The 16,065-nt window shown below is 46.2% G+C and overlaps 2 protein-coding genes across 6 annotated transcripts in view; one reads left to right on the forward strand and one right to left on the reverse strand.

Moving 5' to 3' along the window:
• The window catches only part of tgfb3 (transforming growth factor, beta 3), a 109,180-nt gene extending 94,070 nt beyond the window's left edge, over nucleotides 1–15,110 (forward strand). The window contains exon 7 of one of the 2 annotated variants that reach the window (XM_072567975.1): nucleotides 13,191–15,110. In XM_072567975.1, the coding sequence (XP_072424076.1) occupies nucleotides 13,191–13,409 (219 nt within the window). In that variant the 3' untranslated portion in view covers nucleotides 13,410–15,110. The remainder of the gene's footprint in view (nucleotides 1–13,190) is intronic. The other variant, XM_072567976.1, reaches the window with a different exon arrangement.
• ttll5 (tubulin tyrosine ligase-like family, member 5) overlaps nucleotides 8,244–16,065 on the reverse strand; it is a 453,533-nt gene continuing 445,711 nt past the window's right edge. For all 4 annotated transcript variants that reach the window (XM_072567973.1, XM_072567972.1, XM_072567971.1 and 1 more), the window contains one exon: nucleotides 8,244–10,422. In XM_072567973.1, coding sequence (XP_072424074.1) covers nucleotides 10,344–10,422 — 79 coding nt within the window. In that variant the 3' untranslated portion in view covers nucleotides 8,244–10,343. The remainder of the gene's footprint in view (nucleotides 10,423–16,065) is intronic.

A 16,065-nucleotide genomic window follows, 5' to 3' on the forward strand; every position in this document is an offset into this window, starting at 1 on the left:
ACATTTGATACGAAGATAGGTGGAGTTGTGGACAGTGAGGAGGGCTGTTGTCGGATGCAGAGGGACTTAGATATGATGCAGAGCTGGGCTGAGGAGTGGCAGATGGAGTTCAACCCTGCCAAGTGTGAGGTTGTCCATTTTGGAAGGACAAATAAGAATGCGGAATACAGGGTTAATGGTAGGGTTCTTAGTCAGGTGGAGGAACAGAGGGATCTTGGGGTCTATGTACATAGATCTTTGAAGGTTGCCACTCAGGTGGATAGAGTTTGTAAGAAGGCCTATGGAGTATTATCGTTCATTAGCAGAGGAATTGAATTCAAGAGTCGTGAAGTGATGTTGCAGCTGTACAGGACTTTGGTTAGGCCACAGTTGGAGTACTGTGTGCAGTTCTGGTCGCCTCACTTTAGGAAAGATGTGGAAGCTTAGGAGAGGGTGCAGAGAAGATTTACCAGGATGTTGCCTGGAATGGAGAGTAGGTCGTATGAGGATAGGTTGAGAGTTCTCGGCCTTTTCTCGTTGGAATGGCGAAGGATGAGGGGTGACTTGATAGACGTTTATAAGATAATCAGGGGAATAGATAGAGTAGACAGTCAGAAACTTTTTCCCCGGGTACAACAGAGTGTTACAAGGGGACATAAATTTAAGGTGAAGGGTGGAAGGTAAAGGGGAGATGTCAGGGGTGGGTTCTTTACCCAGAGAGTGGTGGGGGCATGGAGTGCGCTGCCCGTGGGAGTGGTAGAGTCAGAATCATTGGCGACCTTTAAGCGGCATTTGGATAGGTACATGGATGGGTGCTTAATCTAGGTTAGAAGTTCGGCACAACATCGTGGGCCGAAGGGCCTGTTCTGTGCTGTATTGTTCTATGTTCTATGTTCTATCACTGGGCACCTTTCTCCATTTCGAGAAACTCCCTTCAACTACAACTCTCTGTCTCCTGTTGCTCAACCAGTTCTGTATCTACCTAGCTAGAACACCCTGCACACCATGTCCTCGAAGAACTCTATTAAGTTGGTAAGGCACGATCTCCCCCGCACAAAAACCATGTTGCCTATCACTGATAAGCCCATTCTTTTCCAAATATAAATCAATTTCATCCCTTAGTACCTTCTCCAGCAACTTCCCCACCCCTGACGTCAGGCTCACTGGTCTGTAGTTACCCGGAATATCCCTACTACCCTTCTTGTTCAGGGGGACAACATGAGCAACCCTCCAGTCCTCCAGTACCTCACCTGTGTTTAAGGATGCCACAAAGATATCTGTCAGGGCCCCAGCTATTTCCTCTCTCGCCTCCCTCAGCAACCTGGGATAGATCCCATCCGGTCTTGGGGATTTGTCCACCTTAATAACCTCTAGAATACCCAGCGCATCTTCCCTACTTATATCAACGTGATCCAGACTAATCAAACTTCTATCTCTAATCTCAAGATTCATCATGTTTCTCTCCTCAGTGAACACTGATGCAAAATAATCATTCAGAATCTCACCCATTCTCTCAGGTTCGACACACAGACTTCCTTCATTATCCTTTAGTGGACCAATCCTTTCTCTAGTTACCCGCTTGCTTCTTATATAAGAATAAAATGCTTTGGGATTCTCCTTAATTCTGCTCGCTAAAGCTATCTCGTGACCCCTTTTCGCCTGCTTGCTTCCTCGTTTAAGACTTGTCCTACTCTTCCGATATTCCTCCAGGGCCCGTTCTGTTCTTAGCTGCCTAGACCTTCCAGATCTCTGACGCTAAGTGTATACCAGTCAATGTTAGGAAAATTAAAATCTCTGATCACCAGTACTCTATTGCCTCTTCATCTATTCATAATCTGTTTACCTATTTGTTCTTCTACCTCACGCTCACTGTTGGGAGGTCTGTAATACAGCCCCAACAATGTAACTGCACCTTTCTTATTTCTCAGCTCCACCCATAATGCCTCACTACCCAAGACCACCATAGAGTCCCCCTTTAGCACAACCGTGATATTGTCCTTGACCAGCAATGCAACTCCAGCCCCTCTTTTACTTCCCTCCCTGTCCTGTCTGAAGCATCTATATCCTGGAACATTTAGTTGCCAATTATCATGCCCTTCCTTCAACCAAGTCTTTGTGGTGGCAATGATGTCATACTCCCAGGCACCAATCCAAGCCCTAAGTTCATCTGCCTTACACATTATACTCCTTGTATTAAAGTAGATACATTTCAGGCCACCAGTTCTTTTGCGCTCACCTGCTCTCTGCCTACTCTTCCCTTTATTAATGCTCTCTTCATGATTTTTACAGTCTGCAGTCTCCACCTTGCTGCCTACTTGTTTTCTCTTCTGGTTCCCAGTCCCCTGCCACATTAGTTTAAAACCTTCCCAACAGCAGGAGCAAAAACTCCCCCAAGGACATTGGTTCCGGTCTGGTTCAGATGTAGATCGTCCCTTTTGTAATAGTCCCACCTTCCCCAGAACCGGTTCCAATGTCCAACAAATCTGAACCCCTCCCTCCTACACCATCTCTCAAGCCACGGGTTCATCCTGGCTATTTTTTCATTTCTACACTGAATAGAACATGGCACTGGTAGTAATCCTGAGATCACTACCTTTGAGGACCTCCCCTTTAACTTCTCTCCTAGCTCCCTGAATTCTGTTTTCAGGACCTCATCTTGTTTTCTACTTATATCGTTGGTGCCTATATGCACCAAGACAACTGGCTGTTCACCCTCCCCTTTTAGAATGCTCTGCAGCCGATCGGTGACATCCTGACCCGAGCACCTGGGAGGCAACGTACCCTCTGGGAGTCCTGTTTTCGGCCACAGAACAGCCGATCTACTCCCCTGACTTTATCTTATGAAAATTAACCTTCTCCCCATTTCCAGTCCATCTTTGTCCTTATCTATATTTACCTTAAATCTGTTGACCATTTACCAGGATGTTGCCTGGGCAGGATACTCTCAGTTATGAACAGAGATTGGACAGACTGGAGGAGGGAAGGCCATGGCCTGGTGGTTATTGCTGAATTGTTAGCCCAGAGACTGAGGTTCAAATCCAGCCATGGTAGATGGTGAAATTTGAATTCAATAAAAATCTGGAGTCTAATTAAGATGACTATGAATAAATTGTTGGGAAAACCCCATCAGATTCACTAATGATCTTCAGGGAAGGAAATCTGCCACCTTTACCTGGCCTGGCCTATATGTGACTCCAGACCCACAGCAATGTAGTGGACTCTTAACTTCCCTATGGGCAATATGCTGGCCTAGACTGTGATGCTGTCTTGCAGTGAATAATCTTTTTATAAAGTAGAGGAGACTGAGAGGGGACATGATTGAGATATCTAAAATGATGAGGGAGATAAACAGGAAGCAGCTTTTCCCTGCTCTGCCATTCAATGAGCCCTATGACTGATCTGAAACCCTTATCTCCACTTTCCTGCCTTTTTCTCCTGACCTTTGGTTCCTTTTATGGTTAAAAATCTGTTGTGCAGTTTGTTAGTTGATGCTGTGACTTTGCTCTCAGCCAGACAGAGAGAACCACGTGCTTATTGACTAAAAGGCTGAAGCTTCCCCAGCAAGCACTACATTGTTAAATGTCACCTTTCCCGCCTGATTGCTATCACTTCCTCCTCTTGGTGACCATGAACCTGACCAGAAAGTGTCCCCATCTTGTATAATTTTTATAGTAGGCTTGACCCCAAGACCTTGTGGTAAAAACAATGACTGCAGATGCTGGAAACCAGATTCTGGATTAGTGGTGCAGGAAGAGCACAGCAGTTCAGGCAGCATCCGAGGAGCAGTAGACTCAGAGACGGAAGTGCCAGTTGTGAGGAGCAGCTGATCTCGCTGAAACAATCCCGTGGATTGTATGCCCCTCGGTGTAGCCTGGCTTTTTCAAATTCACTCGTGGGCCATGGGTGTCACTGGCTGGGCCAGCATTTGTTACCCATCCCTAGAAAAGAAAGATTAACCGGGGAGGGATTAGACAACCTTGGCTGACAAAGGAAGTCAGGAAATGTATTAAAGAAAAAGAGAGATCCTATAAAGTGGCTAAGAACAGTGGGAAATCAGAAGATTGGGAAGGATACAAAAGCAAACAGAGGATAACAAAGAGTGTAATAAGAAATGAGAGGATCAAATATGAAGGTAGGCTAGCCAGTAATATTAGAAACAATAGTAAAAGTTTCTTTCAGTACATAAGAAACAAACGACAGGCAAAAGTAGACATTGGGCCACTTCAAACTGATGCAGGGAGCCTAGTGATGGGAGATAAGGAAATAGCAGGAGAACTTAACAAGTACTTTGCGTCAGTTTTCACAGTGGAAGACAGGAGTAATATCCCAAAAATTAAAGGGTGTCACGGGGCTGAGTTGAGTATGGTTGCCATTACGAAAGAGATAGTGCTAGAAAAGTTAAAAAGTCTTAAAATTGATAAATCTCCTGGCCCCGATGGGATACACCCTAGAGTTCTGAGAGAGGTTGCTGAGGAAATAGCAGAGGCATTGGTTGAGATCTTTCAAGAGTCACTGGAGTCAGGAAAGGTCCCGGACGATTGGAAGATGGCTGTAGTAACCCCCTTGTTCAAGAAAGGATCAAGGCAAAAGATGGAAAATTATAGGCCAATCAGCTTAACCTCGGTTGTTGGTAAAATTCTAGAATCCATCATTAAGGATGAGGTTTCTAAATTCTTGGAAGAGCAGAGTCTGATTAGAACAAGTCAACATGGATTTAGTAAAGTGAGGTCATGCCTGACAAACCTGTTGGAATTTTTTGAAGAGGTAACAAGTAGGTTAGACCAGGGGAACCCAGTGGATGTGGTCTATCTGGACTTTCAAAAGGCCTTTGATAAGGTGCCACACGGGAGACTGCTGAGCAAGGTGAGGGCCCATGGTTTTCGAGGTGAGCTGCTGGGATGGATTGAGGATTGGCTATCTAACAGAAGGCAGAGAGTTGGGATAAAAGGTTCTTTTTCAGAATGGCAGCCGGTGACGAGCGGTGTCCCGCAGGGTTCGGTGCTGGGGCCACAGCTGTTCGCATTATATATTAATGATTTGGATGAGGGAACCGGGGGCATTCTAGCGAAGTTTGCCGATGATACAAAGTTAGGTAGACAGGCAGGTAGTACTGAGGAAGTGGGGAGGCTACAGAAGGATCTAGACAGGTTGGGAGAGTGGTCCAGGAAATGGCTGATGGAATTTAACGTGAGCAAGTGCGAGGTCTTGCACTTTGGCAAAAAGAATATAGGAATGGACTACTTTCTAAATGGTGAGAAACTTAATAAAGCCAAAGCACAAAGGGATCTGGGAGTGCTAGTCGAGGATTCTCTAAAGGTAAACATGCAGGTTGAGTCTGTGATTAAGAAAGCGAATGCAATGTTGTCTCTTATCTCAAGAGGGTTGGAATATAAAAGCAGAGATGTACTACTAAGACTTTATAAAGCTCTGGTTAGGCCCCATTTGGAGTACTGTGTCCAGTTTTGGTCCCCACACCTCAGGAAGGACATACTGGCACTGGAACGTGTCCAGCGGAGATTCACACGGATGATCCCTGGAATGACAGGTCTAGCATATGAGGAACGGCTGAGGATACTGGGATTGTATTCGTTGGAGTTTAGAAGATTAAGGGGAGATCTAATAGAGACGTACAAAATAATACATGGCTTTGAAAAGGTGGATGCTAGAAAATTGTTTCTGTTAGGCGAGGAGACTAGGACCCGTGGACACAGCCTTAGAATTAGAGGGGGTCATTTCAGAACGGAAATGCGGAGACATTTCTTCAGCCAGAGAGTGGTGGGCCTGTGGAATTCATTGCCACGGAGTGCAGTGGAAGCCGGGACGCTAAATGTCTTCAAGGCCGAGATTGATAGGTTCTTGTTGTCTAGAGGAATTAAGGGCTACGGGGAGAACGCTGGCAAGTGGAGCTGAAATGCGCATCAGCCATGATTGAATGGCGGAGTGGACTCGATGGGCCGAATGGCCTTACTTCCACTCCTATGTCTTATGGTCTTATAGTTACTCTTGAGGAGGTGGGGATGAGCTTCGTTCTTGAACTGCTGCAGTTCACATTGTGATCCACATTTATCTCTGTCCAGTGACCTTGATTCACAATGGGATATCTGAATTAAATCAGGATCAGTTTTCTCAGTGATATCAGTTGCAGAGGGGAAGCTGAAGTGGAATTCCTCACTCAGCAAGATGGGTTTTTAAAAATCAATTCAAACAAGTTTGAGCAACAGCTGAAAAACAATATTTTATATCATTCAACAGTTTGCAGCTCCTCACCCAGACCAGTTCTTAGCTGAAGATGAGCGTTTAACTCTTCTTTTACCCCATCCCTTTTCTGTTTCATACCTCACTGAAACCATCGTTATTCATTGCTTTCCACTTACAATGAAGGGTTGGACTCAAAATGCTTTCTTGACCTTTTGGTTTACAGCAGAAGCTTAATCTGCCGTGTTTCTCCAGCATTGTGCTTGGTTTGGTAGATGAATGTTCCTTCATGCTCCTTTAACAAACCAAGAGTTTTAAACATGAATGTTGTGCAGTCCTTACGTAGGGCTGCAGGTCATCAGAAAATCCAGCGATTGCATTGTGAGGGTCAGTGCAGTTCCATGCACCACACATGGCTAATTAATATTCCAGATGAGGCTAATTGGAAATCCAGATGTGGATTATTGGGAATCCAGATGTGGATAATTGGGAATCCACATGTGACTAATTGGGAATCCAGATGTGGCTAAATGGTTAAATGTATCTATCATCAGTAAATAAAATTAGTGGCAACAGCTTGAGGCCGGTGACCACAATATACATTTACAGAACTGATCTCCATTCAGCCAACATTTCCCCAATAATCCCTCAATTATGTTTTTATTAAACTCTCCCTCCACCAACCACATCACAGATTAGCCGGTCTTGTCTTTTGTTGTTATTTTCTGCACTTAAATAACTCCGAGACACTGATGTGTGGAGGCACAGGGGATGGGGAAGTTACTAAATGAGTATTTTGCATCACTGTTTACTTGGAGAAGGACATGGAGGATATAGAATGTGGAAAAATTGATGGTGACATCTCGAAAGACATCCATATTACAGAGGAGGAGGGGCTAAATGTCTTAAAACAAGGAAAAGTGGATAAATCCCCAGGACCTGATCAGGTGTACCCGAGAACTCTGTGGGAAGCTAGAGGAGTGATTGCTGGGCCTCTTGCTGAGATATTTGCATCATCGATAGTCACAGGTGAGGTGCCGGAAGACTGGAGGTTGGCAAACGTGGTACCACTGTTTAAAAAGAGGTAAGGAAAAGCCAGGGAATTACAGACCGGTGAGCTTGGCATTGGTGATGGGGCAAATTGTTGGAGGGAATCCTGAGGGTCAGGATTTACATGTATTTGGAAAGGCAAGGACTGTAAAGGGATAATCAACATAGCTTTGTGCGTGAGAAGTCATGTCTCATGAGCTTGATTGATTTTTTTTGAATAAATAATAAAGAGGGTTGATGAGGGCAGAGCAGTGGGTGTGATCTATATGGACTTCAATAAGGCGTTCGACAAGGTTCCTCGTAGTACACTGGTTAGCAAGGTTAGATCTCACGGAATACAGGGATAACGAGCTATTTGGATTCAGAACTGGCTTGAAGGTAGAAGACAGAAGGTGGTCGAATGCTGTTTTTCTGACTGGAGGCCTGTGACCAGTGGAGTGCCACAAGGATCACCTGCATCCACTTTTCATCATTTATATAAAAGATTTGGATCTGAACATTGGAGATATTTATTAAGTTTGCAGTTGACACTAAAATTGCCTGAGAGTGTAACGAGATCTGGATCAGATGGGCCAATGGGTTGAGGAGTGGCAGATGGAGTGTCGGAGGCTGAGGGGTGACCTTATAGAGGTTTATACAATCATGAGGGGCATGGATAGGATAAAGAGACAAAGTCTTTTCCTGGGGTGGGGGAGTCCAGAGCTAGAGGGCATAGATTTAGGGTGAGAGGGGAAGATATAAAAGGGACCTAAGGGACAACTTTTTCACGCAACGAGTGGTACATGTGTGGAATGAACTGCCAGAGGAAGTGGTGGAGGCTCGTACAATTGCAACATTTAAAAGGCATTTGGATGGGTATATGAATAGGAAGGGTTTGGAGGGATATGGGCCAGGTGCTGGCAGGTGGGACTAGATTGGGTTGGGATATCTGGTCGGCATGGACGGGTTGGACCGAAGGGTCTGTTTCTATGCTGTACATCTCTATGACTATAAGATTGCTCAACATAAAGACTCAGATCTGAAAAACATTACATTTCATTTTAATACATTGCTGTAAATTTCTTTCTAAAACTGCTAGGCCTGTCTTGATCAGACAGAATACCAAATCCAGTGGGTCTTTACTGAAGCGCTGACAATGGATTCCCCTCTGATCATAAAAAAAAGCGAGATATTGCCCAACCACATTATTATATACACATTACTCACAGAGGAACATACTTCAAAAATTAAAATGAACAAAGAATCATAAATACCTAGATTAAAGTTGCTTTCTGCAGCAAGGTATATTATACAGGAGGCCTGTGAAAAACCTGGGGGTATATTGGAGCTATGGGGAAGGGGATCTACTCTCTGCATCTTTTAGCTGTGTAATACCCATGTAAAATAATGCATGCACAAACACAGTCCTTCCCCTCCAACTCCGAGTGTGAAAGGAGGAGTGGGGGACCCGTTCACATGGGAGTGGTCTTGGGAACTGAGAGGTTACTGAAGTGAGCAGAGTTCCCATGCCAGAGCAGTGAGTCACGGCAATGAGTTAAAACATTTTAGTCCAGCATAGGGAGAGCTCATTACATATGTAAGGGACACTTCTCAATTCACATCAGCAGACCGGGGAACCCCTCAGCTTCATATCTCCTCCACTGTTGGATCTTGGTAGACTTGTTGTATGTGGCTCTGAAGTCCAGTACAATCTCCTCAAGAACAGGGCAAGCAGTCAACACTGACCCCTGGCCCTGTAACTTCCCCTTCATTCCCTAAGGACATTGTGGGTCTACCGACAGCACAGTGATTCAAGTAGGCAGCTCATCACCACCTTCTCAAGGGGCAACTAGGGACAAGTGATAAATACTGGCCGAGCCAGTGACACCCATGTCCCAAGACTGACTAATTGAAGAATAAGCTACTCTGCTGCTGGGATTCCATGAAACCTAATATTCTTATCCTATTTTGAACAACAAGAAGCAAGGACTAGGAACATGCAGACACTGCTGAAGACACTGCACAGTCAGTAAGAAATTCCTTAATGATGTAGGGAGATGCCACTCACTGCTCATGGCTTGGCTTTATCAAGATGTGCAGAATGTGGGGACTCGCAGGAGTAAGCCCATGTATTCGTGCTCCCCCCACCCCCAAGTTGTGCCTCTGCTTGAGCTGAGCACTATTTTGCGAGGAGCCACGCAATGATAGCCTCAGAGTGGGCAATCCCTGGGCAGATATAGCCTTCCTTCTGGTGATGGCAACTGTGTATCTCTGAGAATGGTTTATCTCTGAGAATGGTGTGTCTCTGAGAATGGTGTGTCTCTGAGAATAGTGTGTCTCTGAGAATGGTGTATCTCTGAGAATGGTGTGTCTCTGAGAATGGTGTGTCTCTGAGAATGGTGTGTCTCTGAGAATAGTGTCTCTGAGAATGGTGTGTCTCTGAGAATGGTGTGTCTCTGAGAACGGTGTGTCTCTGAGAACGGTGTGTCTCTGAGAACGGTGTGTCTCTGAGAATAGTGTGTCTCTGAGAATGGTGTGTCTCTGAGAATGGTGTGTCTCTGAGAATGGTGTCTCTGAGAATGGTGTGTCTCTGAGAATGGTGTGTCTCTGAGAATGGTGTGTCTCTGAGAATGGCGGGTCTCGACGGGCAGCTGACATGGCTCTCACAAGGTGTAGTAGAGGCAGCACTTGGAACAAAATTCAGACAGTGAGTGCCAGTGTTGGCTGGGTGTGGGAAAGCCTCATTTGGTATGTGTGGGCTCAGTGAGCAGTGGCCCATCTGGAGCAGTTGGCAGTGCAGCCGTCCCTCTGGCAGGAGAACTGTAACTTGCTGCTAGCTCTTTATTTCACAGCGTCGATGGAGCTTTCTGTCAGCCCAGGCGTGGTGCTGTTGGTCCACAGTTTGTACGTTTCCACACCCTATCACCTCCTCAGTAATTGTGCCAAAGCTGCCAATTATTAATCTCTGAGTCCATCTCCATACTGGGAGGTGTTGAGGGGTGTGGGAGAGGGCAGCACTGAAGACAGATCTCTGATGTGGATTCTATGATCTTTGTATCATTAGATTCCTCCATTTATTTGTACCAGGGGGCTCCTGATCCCCCTGTGTCAATGGATTCAGGGAATCTAGTCTGTGAGGATCAGCTGGTCCATTCACTCTTGTGTTCTGAGGGGGTTCTTGACGGAAGGTTCATGCTCAGTCTGCTCGGTTTGGCTGAGCTGGAAAAACACAAACAGAACATAATGTTTTCACAAAATACAAACTCACCAAACTCCAAGCTACACATCAGAAATCCACAATTCACACTGGTAAAAGATCAGGACTGTAGGTCACAGTAGTTATACATAGAATCCCTACAGGAGAAAGTGAGGACTGCAGATGCTGGAGATCAGAATCGAGACTGTGGTGCTGGAAAAAGTCAGGCAGTATCCGAGGAGCAGGAGAATCAACGTTTCGGGCATAAGCCCTTCATCAGGAATGAGGCTTGTGGGTCGAGGGGGTGGTGAGATAAATGGGAGGCTGGGGGAAGGTAGCTGAGAGTGCGATGGGTAGATGAAGGAGGGGGGAGAAAGTGATAGGTCAGAGAGGAGGGTGGAGCAGATAGTGGGAAGGAAGATGGACAGGTCAAGAGGGCAGTGCCAAGTTAGAGTCTTGGGACTGGGATAAGGTCGGTGAAGGGGAAATGAAGGAACTGGTGAAATCCACATTAATCCCGTGGGGTTGCAGGATCCAAGGCAGAAGACGAGGTGTTCTTCCTCCAGGCGTTGGGTGGAGGAGGCCCAGAGCCTGCATGTCCTTGGTGGAGGGAGACCGGGAGTTAAAACGTTTAGCCACAGCCACAGGGTGGTGGGGTTGGTGGGTACGGGTGTCCCAGAGATGTTCTCTGAAATGATCTGCAAGTTGGCATCCTGACATAGAGGAGACCACACTGGGTGCAACAGATGCAGGAGATGACATTGGGAGAGGTACAGGTAAATTTCTGACAGATGTGGAAGGATCTTTTGTGGCCTTGGACAGAGGTGAGGGGGGGTGGTGTGGGGGCAGGTTTTGTACTTCTTGTGTTGGCTGGGGAAGGTGCTGGATTGGAGTGTGGGCTAGTGGGGGTGTGGACCTGATGAGGGAGTCGCAGAGGGAATGGTGTCTCCAAAACACTGACAGTGTTGGGAGGGAAATATATCCCTAGTGGCTGGGTCTGTTTGTAGGTGGCGGAGGATGTCTTAGGGATTAGTCTTAGGTCCTCTGTTTGTAGTGTATAAAATCGATCTGAAGGAAATTGTAGGTGGAGTGATTAGTAAGTTTGCAGATGTCACGAAGGTTAGTGGAATTGCTGATACTGCTGACGATTGTGAAAGGCTATAACAGGATATGGATAGATTGGAGACTTGGGCACAGAAATGGCAGGTGGGAGTTTAATCCAGACAAATGTGAGGTAATGCATTTTGGAGGATCATATTTAGCTGTATCCTTCAGAATCCCAGGGAGACTTGCATTAGATTAGATTGGATTCCCTACAGTGTGGAAACAGGCCCTTTGGCCCAACCAGTCCACACTGACCCTCCGAAGAGGAACCCACCCAGACCCATTTCCCTCTCACTAATGCACCTAACACTATGGGCAATTTAACATGGCCAATTCACCTGACCTGCACATCTCTGGACTGTGGTGCTCGTTTAAGGTCTACTGAGATTATTTCTGCTTCAGAGATGCCTACCTTCAGGTTTTAATAATCAATATTTGGTTAGCATTGCCTGTGACCAGCATTTACACCCAACACACGTACCTGGTGCATTTATTTCTCATGTACAATGGTATGACTATAAATGATTTCAATCCGCCCTTTGCAAATGTGTATTGATGAAATTACCCTGTGAAGAACAGCACGGTGGCTCAGTGGTTAGCACTGCTGCCTCAGGTTCAATTCCAACTGTGGGTGACTGTCTGTGTGGAGTTTGCACATTCTCCCTGTGTCTGTTTTCGCTGGGTGCTCCAGTTTCCTCTCACAGTCCCATAATTACCAATAAATTACATAATGTGTAGTGTAGTTGCATTTGCCATGGGAATTGTGGGATTACAGGGATAGGGTAGGGAGATGGGTCTGAGTGGGATGCTTTTCAGATGGTTGGTGTGGACGTGTAGGGCTTAATGGCCTGTTCCCAAACCGAACAGCCTCCTCTACTCAACAGTGAAGCCCGTTCCTCTTTCCAGTAAATAGGCACTGGCTCTGCCCACTCCAGGTAAGTCACAGCTAATTTTCCATTTCCTATATCCCATTTAGTGCTTACTGGATCCTGGAGGTTATACAGGTCACACATGACACCTTGAGTCCCAGGCGCAGCCTGGCCTTCAAACCCTTTATCCTGAAGCTCCATGTCCATTTTTAACACACAGCTTTTGGACAGCTCATCTGTACTAAACCCAGTGTCTCTAACTGCCACTGCCACTCTTGACCTTACCCCAAGCTCTCACATGACAGTTTAGTCATGTTCACCATCGTGTTGTACAGTGCCCACTGTTGAGCCCATGCTGGTGCTGACTCCCTATCTCCCTCCATCCTACACCAGCTGCCTGGCACTACCAGCTCCTTATAAATCTCCTGAATTTCTCACCATAGCCCACATCATTGATGGTCTGGGAGATCACATCCTTTCATCATCCTGAATACTTTGATTAAATCATTCTTTACCCAAACTTAACTCAAGGGAATTCAAGACAAATTTAACCCTTTCAGCTCCAGGATCATTCTAGTGAATGTGTGATGCACATGATCCAAGGTTAATATCTCCTTGCTGAGGGATGAGCAGAGACTGAATGCAGTTAATCCTGACAGGCTCTGATCGAGGAACTGGACCACTGTCATGTGACTTGAATTCCAATGCTCTTAAGATACAGGCCAACATCCCACTAGTCTATTCAGTTATTTAGCTAACCAGGCACTAGTGTTCGGTGATTTCTGTTCTTGGGTCCTTAACAGTTTCTGCTCCTCCAGGAGTTGCTGACAGAACCGAGGAAGTCAATCCGGGAGTTCCCCAACAGGAAACCCTGGATGAATCAGGACATACAGAACCTGCTAAAGACCAGGCAAGAGGCCTTCAGATCAGGAGACCCACTCAAATATAAGGAATCCAAGTATGACGTTCGCAGAGCCATTAAGACAGGCAAGGACCAATACCGATCCAAACTAGAGACTCAGACAGAGACCCTGTGACTATGGCAGGGACTGAATGACATCACAGGTTCTAAAAAGAGACCGTGCAAGATAGTGGACAATGACATATCCCTCCCAGATCATCTCAACACCTTCTATGCTCACTTTGAGCATAACTTCGTCGGAAAGGTAACACCTATTCCGACAAGTCCTGACAAACCAACCCCAACAGTCACTGCATCAGAGGTCAGATCAGTTTTCTTTTGTGTGAATCCAAGGAAAGTGATGGGACCACATGGAGTACCAGGCCGTACACTCAGAGCATGTGCAGATCAACTGGCAGAGGTCTTCTCAGACATCTTCAACCTCTCCCTGCAGCAGGCCTCTGTCCCTACCTGTTTCAAGAGGGTCAACATCATCCCTGTGCCTTACAAGGCTCATGCAGCACGTCTCAATGTCTACCGCCCAGTGACCCTAACTTCGGTGGGCATGAAGTGCTTTGAAAGGCTGGTCATGGCATTAATCAACTCCAGCCTCCCCACTAATCTTGACCCACCCCAATTTGCCTATCGGACCAACAGATCTATGTCAGATGCCCTATCACTGTCCCTTCACTCCTCCCGAGAACATCTTGACACCAAGAACAGCTATGTAAGAATCCTACCCATTGATTACAGTTCAGCCTTCAACACTATGATCCCCTCGAGACTGATTACTGAACTCAGTGATCTCGGACTAAGCCCCACTCTCTGCAACTGGATCCTCAGTTTCCTGACCCGCAGGCCACAATCAGTGAAGATTGGGGACAATATTTCATCCTCACTAACATTCAACACTGGAGCCCCCCAGGGGTGCGTACTCAGCCCCCTACTGTACTCACTGTATACCTATGACTGCGTCACCAAATACCAGACTAATACCATTTACAAGTTCACTGATGACACCACAATAGTCGGTCAAATCTCAGATGGCGACAAAACAGACTACAGACGGGAGGGGGAAGACCTGGAAAAATGGTGCTCTGAGAACAACCCAGCGCTCAATGCCGGCAAAACCAAGGAACCCATTATTGACTTTCAGCGGGATATTACTCATGCCCCCCACACGTTAACAGCACAGAGATGGAACAAGTGGAGAATGTCAAGCTCCTGGGAGTGGTCATCTACAAAAAGCTTTCTTGGATTCTCCATGTGGATGCACTAGTTACAAAGGTCCAACAATGTTCTTCCTCAGGAAGCTGAGGAAATTTGACATGACGGTGAATACCCATGCCAACTTTTATAGGTGTGCCATCGAAGGCATTCTGTCTGGATGTATCACTACCTGGTATGGCAACTGTACCATTCAAGATCGGAGACGGTTATAGAGAGTGGTGAACTTGGCCCGGACAATCCCAAAGGCCAACCTCCCATCTATAGAATCCATCTACCAGGCCCGGTGTCAAGGAAAGGCCGCCAACATTCTCAAAGATCCATCCCACCCTGGCAATGCTTTTCTACAATCTGTACCATTGGGGAGGCCTGAACACACACACCAGCTGGTTTCGAAACACTTTCTACCCCACTGTTGTTAGAATACTGAATGGACTCACAAACTCTGAACATTCTCCTGTCCCTGTGTTTTTGTTTTTGCCGTTGTTTACCTATTATTTACTATCTATGTTACTTAACTCTGGGATCTGCCTGGATTGTGCAAGACAAAGCTTCTCACTGTACCTCGGTACACGGGACAATAAATTCAATTCCACTCAATTCAATTCAATTCAGAACTGTATCTCATTACTGGCTCCAGGAGATTACTCTTTCTAATGTTGCTTCTGGCTGCAACATCTAACCCATAACTGCACCCGAACCTATACAATCTATGGGCTGTGGAAGCGGAACATCACCTGATCATTGCTTCGTGACTTAGACAGTCTCTCTTGTTTTTGTGGACCTTGTTAGTGTCAGCTGTAGAATTCATCAATAAATCAATATAAAACCTCACCTTTGATTTCAGTGTCCACACTTGCAGCTGACAAACAGTAACAACTGCGTGTACCCTGGGATATTACACCAGGTGACACACAGTAACACACGTGTGTACCCTGGACATTACACCAGCTGACACACAGTAACAGACGTGTGTACCCTGGACATTACACCAGCTGACACACAGTAACAGATGTGTGTACCCTGGACATTACACCAGCTGAAACACAGTAACAGCCGTGTGTACCCTGGACATTACACCAGCTGACACACAGTAACAGACGTGTGTACCCTGGACATTACACCAGCTGACACACAGTAACAGATGTGTGTACACTGGACATTACACCAGCTGACACACAGTAACACCCGTGTGTACCCTGGACATTACACCAGCTGACACACAGTAACACCCGTGTGTACCCTGGACATTACACCAGCTGACACACAGTAACACCCGTTTGTACCCTGGACATTACACCAGCTGACACACAGTAACAGCTGTGTCTAACCTGGATATTACACCAGCTGACACACAGTAACAACTGCGTGTACACTGGACATTACACCAGCTGACACACAGTAACAACTGCGTGTACACTGGACATTACACCAGCTGACACAGAGTAACAGATGTGTGTACCCTGGACTTTACACCATCTGACACACAGTAACAGACGTGTGTACCCTGGACATTATACCAGCTGACACACAGTAACATCTGTGTGTACCCTGGACATTACACC

The sequence above is a fragment of the Chiloscyllium punctatum genome, chromosome 4 (genome assembly GCF_047496795.1).
Source record: "Chiloscyllium punctatum isolate Juve2018m chromosome 4, sChiPun1.3, whole genome shotgun sequence".
NCBI lineage: Eukaryota > Metazoa > Chordata > Chondrichthyes > Orectolobiformes > Hemiscylliidae > Chiloscyllium > Chiloscyllium punctatum.